This window comes from Halichoerus grypus, chromosome 10 (assembly GCF_964656455.1).
Source record: "Halichoerus grypus chromosome 10, mHalGry1.hap1.1, whole genome shotgun sequence".
In the NCBI taxonomy this organism is placed as follows: domain Eukaryota; kingdom Metazoa; phylum Chordata; class Mammalia; order Carnivora; family Phocidae; genus Halichoerus; species Halichoerus grypus.
The window spans coordinates 116,996,876-117,015,427 of NC_135721.1; the positions used below are offsets into that span (position 1 = coordinate 116,996,876).

The 18,552-nt window shown below is 49.4% G+C and overlaps 1 protein-coding gene across 2 annotated transcripts in view; it reads right to left on the minus strand.

Moving 5' to 3' along the window:
• Positions 1-18,552, minus strand: part of MTCL2 (microtubule crosslinking factor 2) — a 67,703-nt gene that overhangs the window by 24,130 nt on the left and 25,021 nt on the right. Inside the window, exons 4-8 of one of the 2 annotated variants that reach the window (XM_036108071.2) lie at positions 7,184-7,246; positions 5,334-6,521; positions 4,015-4,155; positions 1,594-1,719; positions 413-643 (exon numbers count right to left, since the gene is read on the minus strand). In XM_036108071.2, coding sequence (XP_035963964.2) covers positions 413-643; positions 1,594-1,719; positions 4,015-4,155; positions 5,334-6,521; positions 7,184-7,246 — 1,749 coding nt within the window. The remainder of the gene's footprint in view (positions 1-412; positions 644-1,593; positions 1,720-4,014; positions 4,156-5,333; positions 6,522-7,183; positions 7,247-18,552) is intronic. The other variant, XM_078057156.1, reaches the window with a different exon arrangement.

An 18,552-nucleotide genomic window follows, 5' to 3' on the forward strand; every position in this document is an offset into this window, starting at 1 on the left:
GCAATGTATACCTTAAAAGAATAAAAAAGAATATGTACTATATTGGCATGTAATGCAATAGTAACAAAACTAGATTATTAAATTTACCTAGATACTGTTGCCTGCTGAGGACTCTGAGGTTCATTAAAAAGGGAAATGAACAAATATTAGAGAGGTGTTAAAGACCTATCAGCTCTCTTTGGGGAGGGACCAAGTCTGCCTCCATCACAGTATCCCCAGCACCTGCCACAGGGTCCAGTAAAGAGCTGGTTCTCAACAAGCTGATGCTGAACGAGTGAATGCAGGATGGAAGCCTGCAAGCTGATGGCTTGGAGATGAGCCTCAGGGCTGTGTCAATGCCACTTGGGTGTCCCTCTGGTCCAATCTTCCCCACCCCACCTCTGCCCTAGTCCCAGCCCCAGGGGAGCCATACCTCAAGGAAGTCATCCCCCTCGCTGGGCAAAATCTTGCCCTGCCGCCAACGCTTGAGGAACCACCTGAGCTTCATGAAGAGCAGCAGGAAGTTGTGCTTGAACTGCTGGGACTCCTGCACCAGCATGTTCTTCTCCTGGCTCCAGAATTTCTGCTCCAGCCTCCGCTGGAGGCTCAGACTCTGCAGCTCAAACTCCCGCCTCAGGAGCGCCCTCTGCTGGTCCTCCTTCAGCTGGGAGGGGGACAAGAGTGTGAGCACCCCCAGCTGTCTTCCCAGCACTACCTTTTCCAGTTCCAGGCCTCAGATAAAGACAGAGACGAAAGCTCGGGAGGTGCCTCTTGGTGATCCCTGCCGGGGACTCTACCAATATCAGCTCATTCTGTTGAGATAAACTCCAGGGAAGAGAAATTCATAAAAGGAACAACAATCACAGTTATAGATCATTGAGAAGTGGGATTTGAACCCGGCTCTGCCTCATTATAAAAACCATGACATCACATAATGAGCACATACTGGCTGCCAAAGTTTCACGGGAACTCTCACATCTGATAAGGAACCTGGGAGGGTGAACAATGACGGTAGGAAGGGGTGACCCATGTCAAGGGCAAAGGACACGCCAGGAGAGAGAAGATGTAAATCCCGAGGAAGGAATGCAATGTCATGACTGAGAGAGCAGAGACTGGGATTAGAATCTCGCCCTGAAGGTGCAACCTGGGCCATCTGCTTCAGCTCCCTGGGCATCAGTCTCCCCATCTTTAAAATGGGGACACCTCAGGGGAAATCCTGAGGACTAAAGGACATAATGTGTGAAAAGAGCATTGCACAGCCCTGACATACAGTAAGGGCTTAATACATGCTTTCTATTAGCAGGACTACCAGCCTGGATTAGCAGCCAGACCTCTGGCCTTTCTGTACAGGTTTTCACCTGTATAGTTGGGAAAAGGAGGCCCAGAGAGGAGACAGGATTGGCCTGAGGTCACACAGGCAGTCAATGACAAGCCCAGGATTCCACCCCAGTAGAGCTAATGCATGATCAAGTATAGCTAGGGCCAGAAGACTCAAGTTTCCCGATACCCTTGCCTTCTGAAGACCCGTGGAGCCCTAAGGTTTCTGCCTTCCGTTCAGGGGAGAGAAGTTGGAGCCGGTGCAGGGGGGTGGGGGGGGCACCAGGCATCACCCACCTGGACCATTTTCTGGTTGAAGTTTTCGGCCTCCTCCTTCCGTAGCTGCCGCTCCTGGGAGAGCTGCTCTTGCAGGCCCCGGAGGCTGTCGTGGGCCTCGGCCAGCACCAACTGCAGCTCCTTGATCTGGGATAGGGATGAGGGACACAGAGGGAGAGAGCGGGGGGGAGAGGGGGGATAGAGCTGTGGTCAGAGGATGAGAGTTAAGTGGGGTCCAAGCTGTTGCTGGAATACAAATGAGGCACAGTGGCTGACCCTACTTCAGGGGGTTGTCATGACAAACAAAACAGTGCACATCAAATTTAGCTATTATTATAATTTCGCCTTGGTAATTTCTCTCTTTGAAATGCATTTGAAGAAAATAACATACTGAGAAAGCTAAGCTTGATTCACAAAGATGTTTGTTGTCTCATTGTTTATAATTACAAAAATTTAGAAACAACTTGGATAAATAAAGGGATTAATAGATGTGGTTAACAGGTCTATACATACATAAAAGTCCATTCAACTGTACACTTAAGGATAGTGTCCTTTATTGCACGTATATTATTATGTTATACTTTAATAAAAAATTAGAAAAGATATATACCTCAATAGAAAAACAGAAGGGACATGGACACACACACTTAAATGTGAACAGTGGTTAACTGACAAGCTCGTGATCTTGACTTCCTTCTTTATATCTTTATGCAATGCTGCTTAGGGATTTTGCTGTAGTTATTTGTTGCTTATGAGGTCTACATAATAAAATCTTAAGAAAAAGACAGTAAAACTCTATATGCATTGAGGGGAAATTGTGTTTATAAGTATTTGTAGCTAAACAGGAAAACTAATCTATTCTGTTAGAAGTCAGGATGACGACTGGACGGGGACCAGAAGGGAGGCTTCAAGGACAGGTCAGGCTCTGTTTATTAATGTGCTCGCTGATTACATAGGAGTGTTCAGTTTGTAAAAGTCATTTGATCTGTCCACTTACAAGTGCTTTTCTATGCGTGTTATACTTCAATTTAAATTTTTTTTAAGTATTTCCAGTAACAGAGGGAAATGTTTATGCTGTCATGTTAAGCAGGAAAAAAAAAAAAAAAAGAAATGTCATCTGCCACTCCTACATCAAACCTTCCCAGGCACAGCAAGATGTCCCTCTGTGAAAAAAAAAAAACCATTTATTATCTAGCCAATAACATGGAAACTTGGCAATGGAAGGCATTCTGACTTAAGGTATATCTTGTATGCCTATTTTATATTAAAGATCCTTTCAGGGCTGGATACTCCCAGCTACCTCTGGTGTTCTCCTTGGACTCGGTGCCTAACACAGAGTCTGGCAAATTATAACTGCTCAGTAAAGAGTGGCTGAATGAAATAATAATTGAATGCATGCAGGTGAACTGGCCTATCTCCTTTTCTCAGAAAATGAGAACTAAATACTTCATGTTGTGTTTTGTTTTTTTCCCTTTTTGCCATGGCTGCTAGGAAGCTCAGTCCACTTAAGAGAGTTTGATCCATCAGCTTCCAGGGAGCTTCTTCCCCTGGGCACTTGCAGATTGGCCTTCCTGGAACCACAAAATTGCCTTCCCATGGATATTCAGAAGAAAAGGCTGCTTAGGTTGGGGCACACACAAGGTTCTCCGTGGCTCAGGAGCCTCAAGGAGGCTCCATCCCATCCACAGTAGCCTTTTCCTACTTCAGGTTCGTTAGGAAGTGCTGGTAGAGACTCAAAAGGCTTGGGAGGGGCTCAGAACCACCAGGAATTCTCAAGAACCAGGGAATCCTAGAAATTCTACAGCCTCTACCCACTTGAATCCTCCCATGTTACAAATGGGGAAGGTGCAGCCGGAGAATGGGAACATGCCTAAGGCCACAAAGCCACACTGGTGGGTCCCCTGAGGCCCTGAGATGTGTCATCTTCCTCCTCCTCCTCACCCAACAGGGACCAGGCTTTAATAAGGTTTTTCATGCATTTAATCCTTTCAACAGCCCTCTGAGGGATCACCTTTATTGTAAAGGTGAGAAAATGGAGATCAGAGAGGTCAAGTGACTTGTCTACAATCTCACAGCCAGTACATAGCAGTTCCACAATTTGAACCCAATCAGCCTGACTGTAAAGATTGCTGTGCTCCTGCTAAAGAAATGAGTGGTTTCATTAAATGACATAAATTATTAAATTCCCAGTGAAATTTAGTATAGCAAAACAAAATCCATTTTTTCAAATGAGTTTATAAGCTTCCTTTTATCAGGCCAAGAGAAGGGCCCAAACTTCCTTGTCTCCCTTTTAGTCCTCGTTGCCAGGAAGCGTGGAACCAAATGGAATACTCAAAACCCACATCATCACCAGCTAAGCTTCTCCACAGATCGCCCAGCCTCTGGGAGGCCCCAGCCATTCTCCTCCTGCCCTCCCCCTCGCTTGATCAGGCCTAGGCCCACCTCAGAGGCGTAGGAATCATTGTCTTCGGCTCGGTAAGGCCTGAAGTTCCGGCCGGGGTCAGGCTTGGAGTCCAAGTCACCACTGCGGAAGGGCTCTCGTATCCTGGGCTCCCATTCCGGCAGATCCCTAAAGTCAGGCGGCTGCACCCAGAGGCACAGGCAGAAGAGACCAAAGGTAACTATGGGGAGGGGCCCAGGGGGTGCCAGAAGCAGCCCCCACCCTAGGCCCTGGGCTCTAAAAGAGGCTCTGACCACCCACTTGAGGGCTGGGGCCTCAGTGGATTCATCTCTGCAGCCCAGACCTGGGCCTACAACTACTCAGTGAGTGTCTGTCGAAAGGATGAAGGAGTAGCTAGGTGGTGAGTGAAAACCCTGATCCTGTGTATGTCTGTCTTGTGCACAAACCTTCTGAGCCAGGCTCAACAGTCCTACCACATGTATGGCCCCAGCTCATTCCTACCTCAAGAAGAACCAAGGGGGAGACTTAACGTGGGGGGGGGAGGGGTGTCTGCCTGCTTAGACAAGCAAGATCAAGCCAGATGAGCAGGGCACAGATTAAAGAAATTACGGCACAACTACACCGTGTAGTTGTCGAAAAGAAAGAGCTAAATCTCTGTACAGACATGGGAAGACCCCTCCCATTGTTCTCCGGATGAAGATGCTCCCTGCAACCCAGCCACCCTCCTTCCCTTTGTCCTCGGGCACGCCATGCTCCTTCCAGCTATGATGCCTTCTCATGGGCTAGTCCCTCTACTTACAACACTATTTCCCTGCTAATCTACCCTCCTGATCTCAGCTCAGATCAGAGGCCTTCCTTGACCCAGAGACGAGGTCAAGTTGCTTGTTCACAGAACCAAGTGCCCTTCCCTGAGAGCTCTCATATCCGTTTGTCATTCAGTGTTATTCAGTGGCCTGATATTTTGATTAACATCTTTCTTCCCCGGAGGGCAGGAATCAGGTCTGGTTTTGCTCCAGCACCGAGCACAAAAAGCATACAAACAATACATACAGCAGTGTAAGCGCATGAACCACGAGACACGTTACACAAGAAAAATCAGTTGTGTGGTAACAGCAGGTAGCACATAAAACCAGATGGGTGAAAAACAAGTCCACGAGAGGCTATGTAGAGAAAGACTTCAAAGGGCATGCTGTGATGATGACATGGTCATGTTCTGGGTGGTGATGACACCAGCGTGCTCCCCTCGGGAAAACTCATTCAGCCGTACACTCGTGGGCTGTGTGCTTCTCTGTCCTATGTATGATTTGGTGAAAAGTTTCTAACAAGAAAAGTAACAGGGCCTGTGACTGGGACATCTTACCTGGAAGTCTGAGCCAAGGTCTTTGGCCAAAAGAATCTCCTTGGAGGGCCCCTGGGAGCCCAAGGCAGGCAGCGCGGGGAAGGGCTCTGGCTGCTCCTTGGCAGAGCTCCCGACCACGGCGTCCGCCTTCCGCGTGAAGGCATTGAGCTCCTGCTGGAGCATGCTCAGCCGCACCAGGATGGCATGGATGAGCTTGGTGTCCCTGGGACCCTCGCTGTTGTCAGGGGCCTCATGCAGCCGAAAGTCAGCACACTCGTTGTCCAGGTACAGGCGGAGGCCGGCCGAGAAGCCGTTGGCGTCGGCTACCAGGACATCGATGGCCTTGCTGACCAGGGTGGCCTGCTCCCTCAGCCCAGGCAGCAGCTCGGCCTCCCGGGCTCTGCAGAGCCGGGCAGCGTGGGGGCCGTGGGCCTCGCCAAGAGCCGCGGGCACACACTGGGCAGAGTCCCCGGCCTCGGCGTCCGTCTCCAGCATGGGCCGCGTGCTCTGGCAGGAGGCAAGATCACAGCGCTGGAGGTTGGAGAGCAGCACCCGGTTCTCGTACTGCAGCTTCTTGACCTTGCCGCTGAGCTCGCCGATCTGCAGCTTGGCGGCTGTCAGCTCCTCCTGCGAGGGCTCGCTGAGCACGGAGCAGCTGTCCTCCGACAGCGTCACGTCCAGCTCGTGCTCCGAGCGGTACTTGGCCAGCTCGGTGAGCAGCAGCTTGTTCTGCTCCTCCAGCTCTGCCGAGGAGCGCCGGAGCAGCTCGGCCTCCTCCTCCACAAACTGCAGGTGTCGCCGCAGCTCCGCCAGGCTTTCCCCGCACTCGCCGCCCCCCAGCGCCGAGAAGGCCAGGCGCGCCTCCGCGCCGCCGCCGCCTCCGCCGCCGCCGTGATCCTTCATGTCATCCATCTCCGCCCGCAGGCCTCGGTTTTCCACCTCCAGCTCCACGATGCGGCGGCTCAGCAGGTTGGCTTCCTCCTCCACCAGCTTCAGGTGCACCTTCAGCTCGGTCTCCCGGGAGTGGGGCGCATCGGCCAGCTCCTCGGTGGACAGGGCGCTGTCCAGATCGCCGTAGAGCGAGCGGTACTTGAGCAGCTCCTCTTTCATGCTGTCGTTCTCCTTGGCGAGCTTGGTGAGCTTCTTGCACATGAGGGCTGACTCCTCCTTTGCGAAGTGCAGCTGGCACTTCAGGTCCGCGCTGTCCTCCTGCAGCCCGATGGGCACGGGGACAGACAGGACCCACGAGGGTTAGCCACGCAAGGCTCAGTACCAGCCGCTGCATCTTGGGGAGCACTAATTACGTGCTGGGGGACACAGGAATGAACCGGACAAGGGCCTGACTCTCGAGGAGCAGGGGAAGCAGAGAGGGAGACCTCCTTGACATTGTAGCAAAGATGGAGCACCGCACAGCCTGGGGAATCCTGGAGGGCTTCCTGGAGTAGGCAACATCCTGCCAGGCAACTGTCGCTGCCACTGCTGCTACCCTTACTACTATCTATAGTTTCCTCATCTGTAAAATGGGGCAATAACACTCCCTTCCTTATGGAGCCACGGGGAGGATTCAATGAGATAATGAAGGAAAAGGGCCGGGCACACTGACAATCCAGGACCACGAGAAGCTAACTGTACTCTATGACTGACCTGCGCTACATCTGCATATAGCATTTTATCCATCTGCCAGTGTGAGAACCATGGGCTCAGGGCATCGTTTTGGGAAGTGAAATGAGCATCGAAGCCAAGAAAATGAAAAAGAGGAGGGCGGGGTTGAAGCTGGGGAGGGGTGGGCTTCCCAGGCCACTTGGGAGTTAGGCCTCGCCCTTCAGATTCCAAACTTCCCTGTGGGGGCCGTGGGGGCTGCCGGGAAATACCTGCACCGAAGGCTTCTTGTCTGTCTTCCCCAGGGAGCGGGTTCCTCTTTTCTTCAAGGAATGCTAGAAATTAAAAAACAAAAACACACAAAACTGAAAGCTCATGGGGCTGATGATGGGCATCAAAGAATAGTCAAGGTGCCGAGGCTTCCACCAAGGGCCTCCTCCTTGCCCAGCCTAGCCCAGCCACGTCCAGGCTTTGACCACCACCAACACCCGAGCCAGAGGGGTCCTCAAGAACACCCAGCGGGCCAGAAGCACATGAGGACTCTGATCGCACCTGCCAGGGTCCCCCCCACCTCCTACCCCTATGTTATGATCCAGTTGGCCTGGGCCAAGACCCAGAAATCTGGGTTTCTCTTCTCCTGTGTCTTTCATTCATTCACCAAGGATTTCCTGAGTACCTATGATGTGCCAGGTGCGGCTAGGCATAGAGGACACAGTGGTGACCAAGCCAGACAGGGTACCGGGGGAGGATGCTGTGGTGCTCCACCCAGATCCCCGCCTCCTCAGAACTAGGGGACTTGTTCCCCCAACTAAGACCTAAATGATCCCACTGGCTGAGGGCAGCCCCTTCATTCAAGGTCATATGCCCTCCCTAGGGGGAGCCCACATGCAATGATTGGTCCATGGCCTCCTGCCTCAACTCAGAACAACTCTAAACAGCCGTCCCAGCTCCAGAGCTCCCCATGGGATGGGCTGAGGCCATTGGTGTGAATGCTCTGAGGCTCCCTGGTGGCATTATTCCCAAGGGGACTCTTCCATAAGCAGGCAAATCTCCATTTCAGGGGGAATCCTGTCCTCATGGACTTTAATTCGGAATGTATACTAATAAACAAAATGCAAATGGGTAAAACATCACAATTACACAGGAGGCACTGCTCGATTTTTCACAATTTAAATTGTAAGTTTTCATGTAAAACAACGCTATAATAATCATAATTCAAAAATTCAGAACTGGGCGCCTGGGTGGCTCAGTTGGTTAAGCGACTGCCTTCGGCTCAGGTCATGATCCTGGAGTCCCGGGATCGAGTCCCGCATCGGGCTCCCTGCTCGGCAGGGAGTCTGCTTCTCCCTCTGACCCTCCCCCCTCTCATGTGTTTGCTCTCTCATTCTCTCTCTCTCAAATAAATAAATAAAAAAATCTTTAAAAAAAAAAAAAAAAACAAAAATTCAGAACTGATATGGAAAAAAATCGATTTTTTTTTAGAAATTGATACTTTTAATTGGATAAGCAAATTCTACATGGGAAAAAAGTACCCTAAGAAAGTAGAATTATAAATGATGCTGGGAAAAAAATTTGCAATTTATTGCACTGACAAAGGGTTGATATCCTAAATACATAAAGAGCTTCATAAAATAGAAAACAAAAAGGCCAACAAACCTATATTAAAATGTGCTAGAGATATGAAAACTGTTCACAGGAAAAGAAAGGTAAATGGTTTGTAACCATAGGAAGATTTCAACCCTATTCAAGAAGGAGAAATGCAAATTAAAACTACACCCAGATACCATTTCTCACCTATCTGATTGGCAAAAATCCAAACATCTGACAATACATTCTACTGGTGAAGCTATGGAGAAGGAGGAAAAGTCCTATACCACTGGGAAGAAAGCAAAATGGCAGAAGCCCTATGGAGGGGAACTTGAGGAAATGTTACAATAATTTTTACTCAAGTTTCTTGATGTTTAAAAAAGTCACGCAGGGGGTGCCTGGGTGGCTCAGTTCGTTAAGAGACAGACTCTTGATTTCAGCTCAGGTCATGATCTCAAGGTCATGGGATCGAGCTCCCCCCACATCCCCCACAACACGCTCAGCGGGGAGTATGCTTGAGATTCTCTCTCTCCCTCTCCCTCTGCCCCTTTGCTCTAATAAATAAATAAAATCTTTTAAAAAACCTTTCAAAGATTTTATTTATTTATTTGACAGAGAGAGTGGCAGTCAGAGGGAAAGTGAGAAGCAGTCTCCCCACTGAGCAGGGAGTCCGACATGGGGATCGATCCCAGGACCCTGGGATCGTGACCTGAGCCGAAGGCAGACGCTTAACCGACTGAGCCACTCAGGCACCCCTTATATTTTTTTTTAAATAAATTTTAAAAGTCATTCAGTTAGGGGCGCCTGGGTGGCTCAGTCAGTTAAACGTCTGCCTTCGGCTCAGGTCGTGATCCCAGAGTCCTGGGATCGAGCCCCACGACGGGCTTCCTGCTCAGCGGGGAGTCTGCTTCTCCCTCTCCCTCTGCCTGCCGCTCTGCCTACTTGTGCTCGCTCTCTCTGTGTCAAATAAATAAATAAAATCTTAAAAAAAAAATAAAAAAAATATAAGTCATTCAGTTAGATGCATGAGTCTATTGAACACTCCTTCCCATGAGACGGATGATTTATATTAGTGTATAAAACCACACTTAGGTTGCCTTTGACTTTTCAAGTTCAACAAGTATTTTTTGAGAATGCTCCCAGGTGTTTGAATACATCCTTCCCTAGCCCCCCACCTCTCATACCCATCCCTGAAGGTGAGAACCACTGACCTAATCCAAGCCCCCACCTGGCTGAAGGTGGGGGAGAAAGGTCCCACAGTAAATCCATAGCTGACCTGGGGCCAGTTCTTGACCAAGCTCTTGATATAGTTCCCAAGACTTGGGAAGGAGAAAATGTGCCTTCCTTGATGAGGGCCAGAGTGGAGGGAGCACAGTGGTTCTCAACCCCGGGCGCACATCAGAATTAGCCGGGGGAAGTTAAACAAAAAAATGCTGATCCTCCAGGTCCCAGAGATTTATAACTGGTCCAGGGTCGGTCCCAGGCATCGGTATTTTTAAACAGCTTCCCAGGTTGATTCTATTACGCAGCCCAGGCTGGAACCAGAGAACCAGGGAAATGAACTCCAGCTGGGGTCTGAAGTATATCTTGGAGCCCAATCAAATCCTAAAGAGACCTTTTGAAATTCAAATGAGGCAGGAAGACAGAGGCTGATATTTCAGATGCTGGGTGCCAAGAGTGAAGAGCCAGTATTTGAGAAGGGCTGATCTGGGATCTTTCAAAATTGAGGAGGAGAAGGTAGGAAATGGGGTGATGCCACAAAACAGGTTCCCCCCACAAACAGCCCCTCCCACAAATGGCGCCTGGGAAGGGGTTGCTCAGAGGGACACCTGGGCATGGAGTGAGTGGTGAGGTGGGGGCTCTAGGGACAGCTGGTCAGGCTTGCAGATCCAGGGCTGGCTTAGCACAAGCTGAGGGGTAAGGGTGGCCTCAGCTGGGAGCTGAACTCTGGCAACCCCACAACACTGAGTTTATGATCCTGGGCGAACCCCTTCCTCTCCCTACAAAATTGAGCCGCTTCAGGTGAACACAGCCTCTTCAAGCACTGCAGACTCCCTGGAGGGAGGAAATGGGGTGACAGGAAGGGGGCCAGCGCACTAGGAGGTCCCAGCCACCACATATAAAGGAATGAAATCATATAAAGCCTCTTTACAAAGGACGGAGGGGAGTGAGATTTCCGGACATGGTGAAGTCTCTGAGACATCTCAGTAAGGAAAAGAAGGAACTCACGCAACAAAACCCACAACCCAAATGTCCACCAACTGATAAATGGACAAACAAAATGTGGTATATCCACACGAGGGAATATCGCTCAGCCACCGAAAAAAATGAAGTACTCATACTTGATTGATAGCACATGTATCTTGAAAATGTTCATGCTAAGTGAAAGAAGCCAGTCACAAAAGGCCACACAATGTAGGATACCATTTACATAAAATGTCCATAATAGGCAAATCCATAATGGCAGAAAGTAGATTAGTGGTTGCCCAGGGGCTGGGCAAGGCCGCGGAGTGGCTGGGGAGTGACTGTTGATGGGCTTGGGGTTTCTTGTTGGGGTGATGAAAATGTTCTGGACCGAGAAAGTGGTGAAGGTTGTACAACTCTGAATATTCTACAAAACCACCGAACTGTATACTTTAGAAAGACAAACTTTATCGCATGTGAATTATATCTCATTAAAGCTGTTATTAAAAAAAAAACCTAGAGCATGTTACCATTGTTATAGAAATAAGGGGTGTGCGTGGGTATGTGGGTGTGTGTGGGGGTGTGTGTGTGTGTGCATGCACACAGGCTGGGGAAGGTCTGAAGAATATATTATCAGGCTGTTCACAATGGGAATACAGCAAACTTACACTTGGCCTACTTCTTCCCCCACATTTTTGGTTCTCCAGCTTTTCCTTTAAAATTTTTTTCATTACAAAATTTTCTAAAAATTAATATACAAAAATATATTCTCACTAAAAATCTATACCACGCTGACAAATCAGAAGCCCCCCCCCCCAGCCATTCTCCTCCCCACCCTGAGGGTGACCACAGCTGACAGCCAGCTGGAGCTCCTTCTCGACCTTTGGCTCTGTGTTTAAAATACTGAAATAGATGGGGCTCTTTTAGACTTTCTTTCCTTCCTATGTTTACTTGACTCTGTGATCTTTGATTTTTATAATAAGCACCTTAGGCAGAAGAAAACCGCAAACATTTTTAAAAAGTTTGTGTTCATGCTACATTATTCTACGTGTTACAGAAACCATGGATACAATACAATCCCATCTTCATTTTCTAAAAATACATAGAGAAATACACATTGTGTGAACATAGAGAAAAGCCTAAAAAGATACAAACCAACTTGCTAACCATGGGTTAAGCTGAGTCAGGAGCAGAATTCAGGGAGGTGGTTAAGAGAGGCTTCCCTCTTCTTTTTTATGTAGGGTTATTATTTCTATTATTTTTTGGATAACACATTCACATTGTTCAAACTTCAAAACCACAAAAATGGGGGAAGGAGGGCCAAGTGGGGGAAGGGGAGTGAGACACCTAGGCTTTCAGTTATGGAATGAATAGGTCTCAGGGATGAAAGGTACAGCATAGGGAATACAGTCAATGGTATTATAATAGGGTTGCCTGGAGAGAGACGGTAGCTACACTTACGGTGAGCACAGCATAATGTGTAGACTTGTTGAATCACTATGTCGTACACCTGAAACCAATGTCACGTTGTGTGTCAACTACACTTCAAAAAAAAAAAAATCAGGGCGCCTGGGTGGCTCAGTTGGTTAAGCGACTGCCTTCGGCTCAGGTCATGATCCTGGAGTCTCCGGATCGAGTCCCGCATCGGGCTCCCTGCTCAGCAGGGAGTCTGCTTCTCCCTCTGACCCTCCCCCCCTCTCATGTGCTCTCTCTCGCTCTCTCATTCTCTCTCTCAAATAAATAAATAAAATCTTTAAAAAAAAAAAAATCACAAAAAGGAATACAGTGAACCCAAGTCCCCAGTTTTCCTGCCGGAGACAAATCAATACACCTGGAGTCTGACATACGCATCCTTAGTGGTAGGCTGGGCCTGCACTGATGTGCTTTTGTAGTGATATTTTTGCTTCATTGAGCTTCTGTTAGGGGAACAAAAAATGCATATAGACCTATACATTTCCATATGTGTGTGCATATAAATAGAAAAATGTATTGGGAGTATACGCCCCTCCCAAATAATAATTTGATAATTACTCAGAGTAACTCCTCTGAAAACTGGATTACAGCTGAATTTTTCCTCCTTTATCACTTACTTGTATTTTTTTCTATTAGTCTTCCTCTATTAAGCCTATATATAACCTGTCGGGTGGAGGGGGAAAATCATAGTGAGATGTTTTTAATATACTTTCCCAAGAAAAGTCACTGGACACCTTTCCAACCGGCAGAGAGGAAGCTCTGAGAGCCATGAACCTCCCCGGGAAGGGAGGGCAGTAGGCAGTGAAGAGGGGCCAGAGCAGCAAACCCTTTCAGGACCAGACTAACTCCAGCCTTTTCTGGTTGGAACTGACCCCCCCGCATTCTAGTTGGGTGTCTGGGACCGCCCTGCGCTGCCCCCCCATCTAAGCCATTTGGGCTCCCACACTACCCTTCAGCTCTGGAGGGAAAACAAGGCAGGCTCACAGAGCACAAAGACCTCCTCCCCTCTGCAGGACAGCAGCTGGCCAGGCGGCCTGGGGGGCTGCGGTGCCCCTCCAGGGAGCCAGGGCCTGTCAGAGCCTCTTGGTAGAGCCCCCAGGGGCAGATGTTCTGGCCCCAGGCCTCAGGAGAGTGGGAAGGAAGGGGCAGGGCAGGGCGGTCCCAGACACCAACAAGAATGCCGGTTGCTAAGTGCCAGACCCCAAGGGCACATTCTTTGGCCTGGCACACATCAGGGGCTTCCCCACCTACCAGCAACTCACAAGGCCACCTTTGAGCAGCCAGGGTGGCGCCTCTAAGCATCCTTGGTCTAACAGCTCCTAGTAGGAGCAGGAGCTACGGCCTCCCTTGTCCTTCCCTAGGAGACTGGTAGATCGTGTCCCCGGCGCACCCAGCGCGCACAGAGATGCTGCCTGAGCACAGCTCTGCAAGGGCCCCCTGCGCTCAAACACCTTCCCTGCTTCCGTCCTGCCAGGAAACAAAGACCAACCTTCAAGGAATAAAATGAACCTGCTGCCAAAACAGCCGGGCAGAGTCTCACCAAATATGGAGGGGATGTTTGAAAGGGTCTCACTGAAAACACAGCCTGTGCTGTGTGTCCAAAATTTACTCTAGAGGGGACCTGGGATGGGGGTGCGTCTCGAAGACTGAGGCATTCTTCCTCCAGAGCAGCTGAAGCAGCTAGAGCCGAGCGGCCCAGGCTAAGGGGAGACCATCTGGGGAGAGGAAGCAAAGACTGGTTTAGACGTGAGCCCCAAATCAGAAGTCACTGGGGCACACACTGACAATTGCAGGCATGCCTTGCAATGTAAATGCTCCTTCCACGGGCAAGCGGCAGCCTGACACGGACCGCGCCTTGCTAAGCACTTCACCTGCTTGTCTCTGAGAAGCAGGGATTCGTATTCCTGTCTTATAAGTGAACAAACTGAGCCCTGGAACAGTTACACGATTTGCCCAGCAGCACAGTCATTGGCAAGTGAGCGGCAAGGCCATTCAAACTCAGGCCCGTGTGACTCCAAATTCGAGTTTCCCCTAAACCACACAAACCACAGCCCGGCTGCATCAGATGACACCACCAGCAGAACCAAGATTTGAACCTGGGTGATCTGATGCCAAGGTCGGCACCCTGCCTACCCCATCGGAGTGGGAATCAGGACAAGAAGCCCGCACTAGAGACGGAGGGACTCACTCCCTGACGCGAGCAGCCCCTTTGGAGGTTCTGAAAACACAGCAGGGCCCTAGGGAGGTACCTGGATAGGGTGAGGAGGGTGGGCGGCACCTAAGAGTCAGGGTGACTTTGGGAGATAGAGAGTCCTGGGTTAGAATCCCATCTTTGTCCTTCCCCAGTCCCATCTCTATGCAGCAGTCCACTCCTTGGTATACACCCAAGAGAACGGAACACAGATGAACATCCAAAACCTGTATGCAAATGGACACAGCAGCATCACTCAGACTAGTCAGAAGGTGGAAACAACCCAAATGTCCATCAACTGATGGGTGGACAAACAAAATGTCTATCCATACAATGGATTATTATTTGACCATTAAAAGGAATGAAGTACTGGGCTGCCTGGGGGGCTCAGTTGGTTAAGTGTCTGCCTTCGGCTCGGATCATGATCCCAGGGTCCTGGGATCGAGTCCCGCATCAGGCTCTCTGCTCAGCAGGAAGCCTGCTTCTCCCTCTCCCTGACGCTCGCTCTCTCTGACAAATAAATAAAATCTTTTCAAAAAATTTTTTAAAAACAGTAATGAGTGCTGACACATGCTTCAACATAGATGAACCTTGAAAACCTGATGCTGTGTGAAAGAAGCCAGTCACGGGCGCCTGGGTGGCTCAGTTGGTTAAGCGACTGCCTTCGGCTCAGGTCATGATCCTGGAGTCCCGGGATCGAGTCCCGCATCGGGCTTCCTGCTCAGCGGGGAGTCTGCTTCTCCCTCTGACCCTCCTCCCTCTCATACGCTGTCTCTCTCTCTCATTCTCGCTCTCTCAAATAAATAAATAAAATCTTAAAAAAAAAAAAATTTAAAAAAAAAAAAAGAAAGAAGCCAGTCACAAAAAAATCACATATTGCAGGATTCCATTTGTATGAAATGTCCAGAATAGGCACATCCACAGAGACAGAGTGTAGATTAGCAGTTGCCAGGGGCTGGAGGGCAGGGGGAATGGGGAGTGACTGCTAACAGGTACGGGGTTTCTTTCAGGGACAATGGAAATAGTCTAGATTTAGATCATGGTGATGGACATACAACACTACGAATATATTAAAAACCATTACATTTGACATTTTAACATGGTGACTTTAATAGGATGTGAATTATATCGCAATTAAAATACTGTCGAGAAGCGTACCACCTATAAAATGGATAACAACACTAGGCATGTTGGGAGGCTGTTGGTTTCACAGCACGAGGAGGTATACCAAATGCTCGGTGTGGTGCCTGGTACAGAGCCAGCACTCAGACCCAGCAGCTATATTCTAATACATCACGTCGACACTCATGTTGGCTTTCTGCCTAAAACACAAGAACGGGGGACTGATACTGGACGAGGGGGAGGCTGGTGTTACGATTCTTGAATTGCAGCCCAGCTGCCCAACAGTACCACCGCAGAGGGCAGCTGGGGCCGGCCACCCTCCCTTCTCTACAGTGAAGAGCGATCGCCATGGCAACCACATCAGCTCAGGCCAGGGGCTCCTGTTCCCAGCTGGGTGACAGGATCGCCACAGCAACCTGTCAGGATGGCAAAGGCATATCTGGATGATGGGACTCTGGCAGCTCTGGCAGAACTGCTAAGGGACCCTCACCTCCATGGCAACGATGTCAGGAAGGAGGAGGGGGAGAAGGCAATCAGCAAAGAAACACAGGGCCACAACCCCTTGCCCGGATCCTGAGACACCAAGGGGCATGCCAGGGAGGGCCAGACCTGCCTTGCTGACATCGCCTTCCTAGGGGAAGTGAACTAGTGTTTCTTGAGCACCTACTGTGTGCCTGGCACCACAAAGGGCTGTATACATGCTTGACTACATTTCAAATTTCACAAATAATCCCCCCACCAAAACCCACCTAACTACAGCATTCATTAAAAGAATACAAAGCAAAGTCATTTCCCCCATGCTATTCCCACCATCTCTCACTCCTTAGTTCAATGGATTTTCCTCCACACCTTTGCTATACATTTGCACATATACATGCCCCAAAACCAGTCTGTTCTGTATGCCTTTTCAAAATAATTAGTGGGATTGCACGATACATATACATATATATATGCGTGTGTGTGTGTGTATGTATCTCTCTTTCTTTTCCTATTAGAGATCTTTCAGCATCAGTACTTATATATCTACCTTATTCTTTTTTTAACTGTGCTGAAGTATACATAACATGAAATTTACCATTTCTAGTCACTTTCAACTATATATTTCAGTGGCATTAGGTGCATTCACTTTGTCAAACAACGACTATTCATCTCTAGAACTTTTTTATTATCCTAAACTGAAACTCTATACCCACTGAATACCAATTCCCCACTCCCTCCTCTCTCCAGCACCTGGCTACCTCTGCCCTGCTTTCTGTCTCTGTGAATTTGGACTACCCTAAGTATGTCTTATACGTGGAAGCATACACTACCGGTCCATTGGGGGCTGGCTTATTTCACTCAGCATCATGTCTTCAAGGTTCATCCATGGCGCAGCATGTGTCAGAATTTCATTCCTTCTCAATGCTTACCAAGAGTCCACTGTATATATATATACACTGATGGATATTTGGGTTGCTTCTGCCTTTTGCCTATTATGAATAATGCTGCTTGGAACAGAGGGGTACAAATATCTGTTCATGTCCCTGCTTTCCATTCTTTGGGGCATAAATCCCAAAGTGGAACTCCTGGCTCATATAATAATTGCATGTTTAATTTGTTCAGGAATTGCCATACTACTTTATTCTTTTTAACTTCTTCATAGTGTTCTATGGTTACCCAAGCTTATTGCTGGTCATAACCTCATGAGCTGGGTACTGTTATTATCCCAATGTCACAGATGAAGAAACAGAGACTTAGAGGGGACACAGCTTTGGGATCTCAGCCACATCTCTGCCAAGAAAGGGGGGGTGAAGTCAGGCAAGCTGTCCCCCTCTGGGCCTCAGTTTCCTCTCCTTTACAATAGAAACATGCTGAGTTTGAGGCACCTGGGTGGCTCAGTCGGTTAAGTGTCTGACTCTTGATTTGGGCTTGGGTCATAATCTCAGGGTCCTAAGACTGAGCTCCACATGTGCTCAGTGAGGAGTCTGCTTCTCTCCCTGTCCCTCTGCCCCTCCCCCTGCTCATGCACACTCTCTCTCAATTAAATAAATTAATCTTTAAAGAACAAAAAAGAAACATGCTAAGCTTCAAGGCATTCTCTGAAACTGTCTCCCCTTTCCACTATCAAGGGCGGCAACAATGAGATGTGTGAAGACAGCCCCCTGTGCTGTGGGCCAGGCCACGGGGGTGGGGGGGTTGGCAGGAGGCTGCCTGAGAGAGGGGGCCTCCCACCCAGCCCTGGAGCAGAGCAGGGCCCCACGGCAGCCCTTAGCAGCAAATGCCCCGTCTCTACACTGAGAAGCCATTGGCATGTCACACCAACATGCCCAGGAGGAAGGGCAGCCGGAGGACTATTCTGGCTTCAGGGCTGTGGTGTCTCAGGCCTGGAACACTGGCGCGCCTGCCCTCGGGGAAGGTGAGGAATGCCCTAGAACAACGTGCAATCCTAGGATACCCTCGTGAGCAGCCAGATAGCTGAGGTCCAGCTGTGCCTCTGTGGTCAGAAGCCACCCGGGGCCGTCTGGAACACAGACCCCTGAATTCTGGAGGATTCCAGCCCCTAGGGGTCACCGAGGCTGACGGCTTTCAAGAGGCATTCTGCGAGCCCACTGGGCCCTGTGTGACCTTGAGGACATCCCTCCTTCTCTCAGGGGCTGTTTCCTCATCCATAAAATGGGTATAATCACAACCTCACTGGGCCTTTATGGAAATTGTTGAGGTAAAGTGTCTAGCATGGTACCTAACATGCTGCATGCCCAACACATAGCAGAAGGCAAGTGGAAGGACTCATATGAGCAAAGACAAGCTGGTGCCTGGGGGCCACATTCAGGAAGCGTCTAACGTCCTAAAATCTGTGTCGAGAGGCTGGCGAGAGGCTGGCCAGAGGCCCGGCCCCCGCACGGCCTTCACACCAAATGGCAGCCCCTAAAGCATGTGCACACAAGTTATCCCAGCTAGTCCTCACAACACTCAGGGCATCATTGTCCCGTTCTGTAGGTGAGGAAACTGAGGCAGAGGGCCCGGGCCCACGCTGGACACCGTGGAATGCTTCCTTAGTTAATCCTCCCACGGTTGCGGTTCTTTGGTGGATGACTGTCTCCTTCA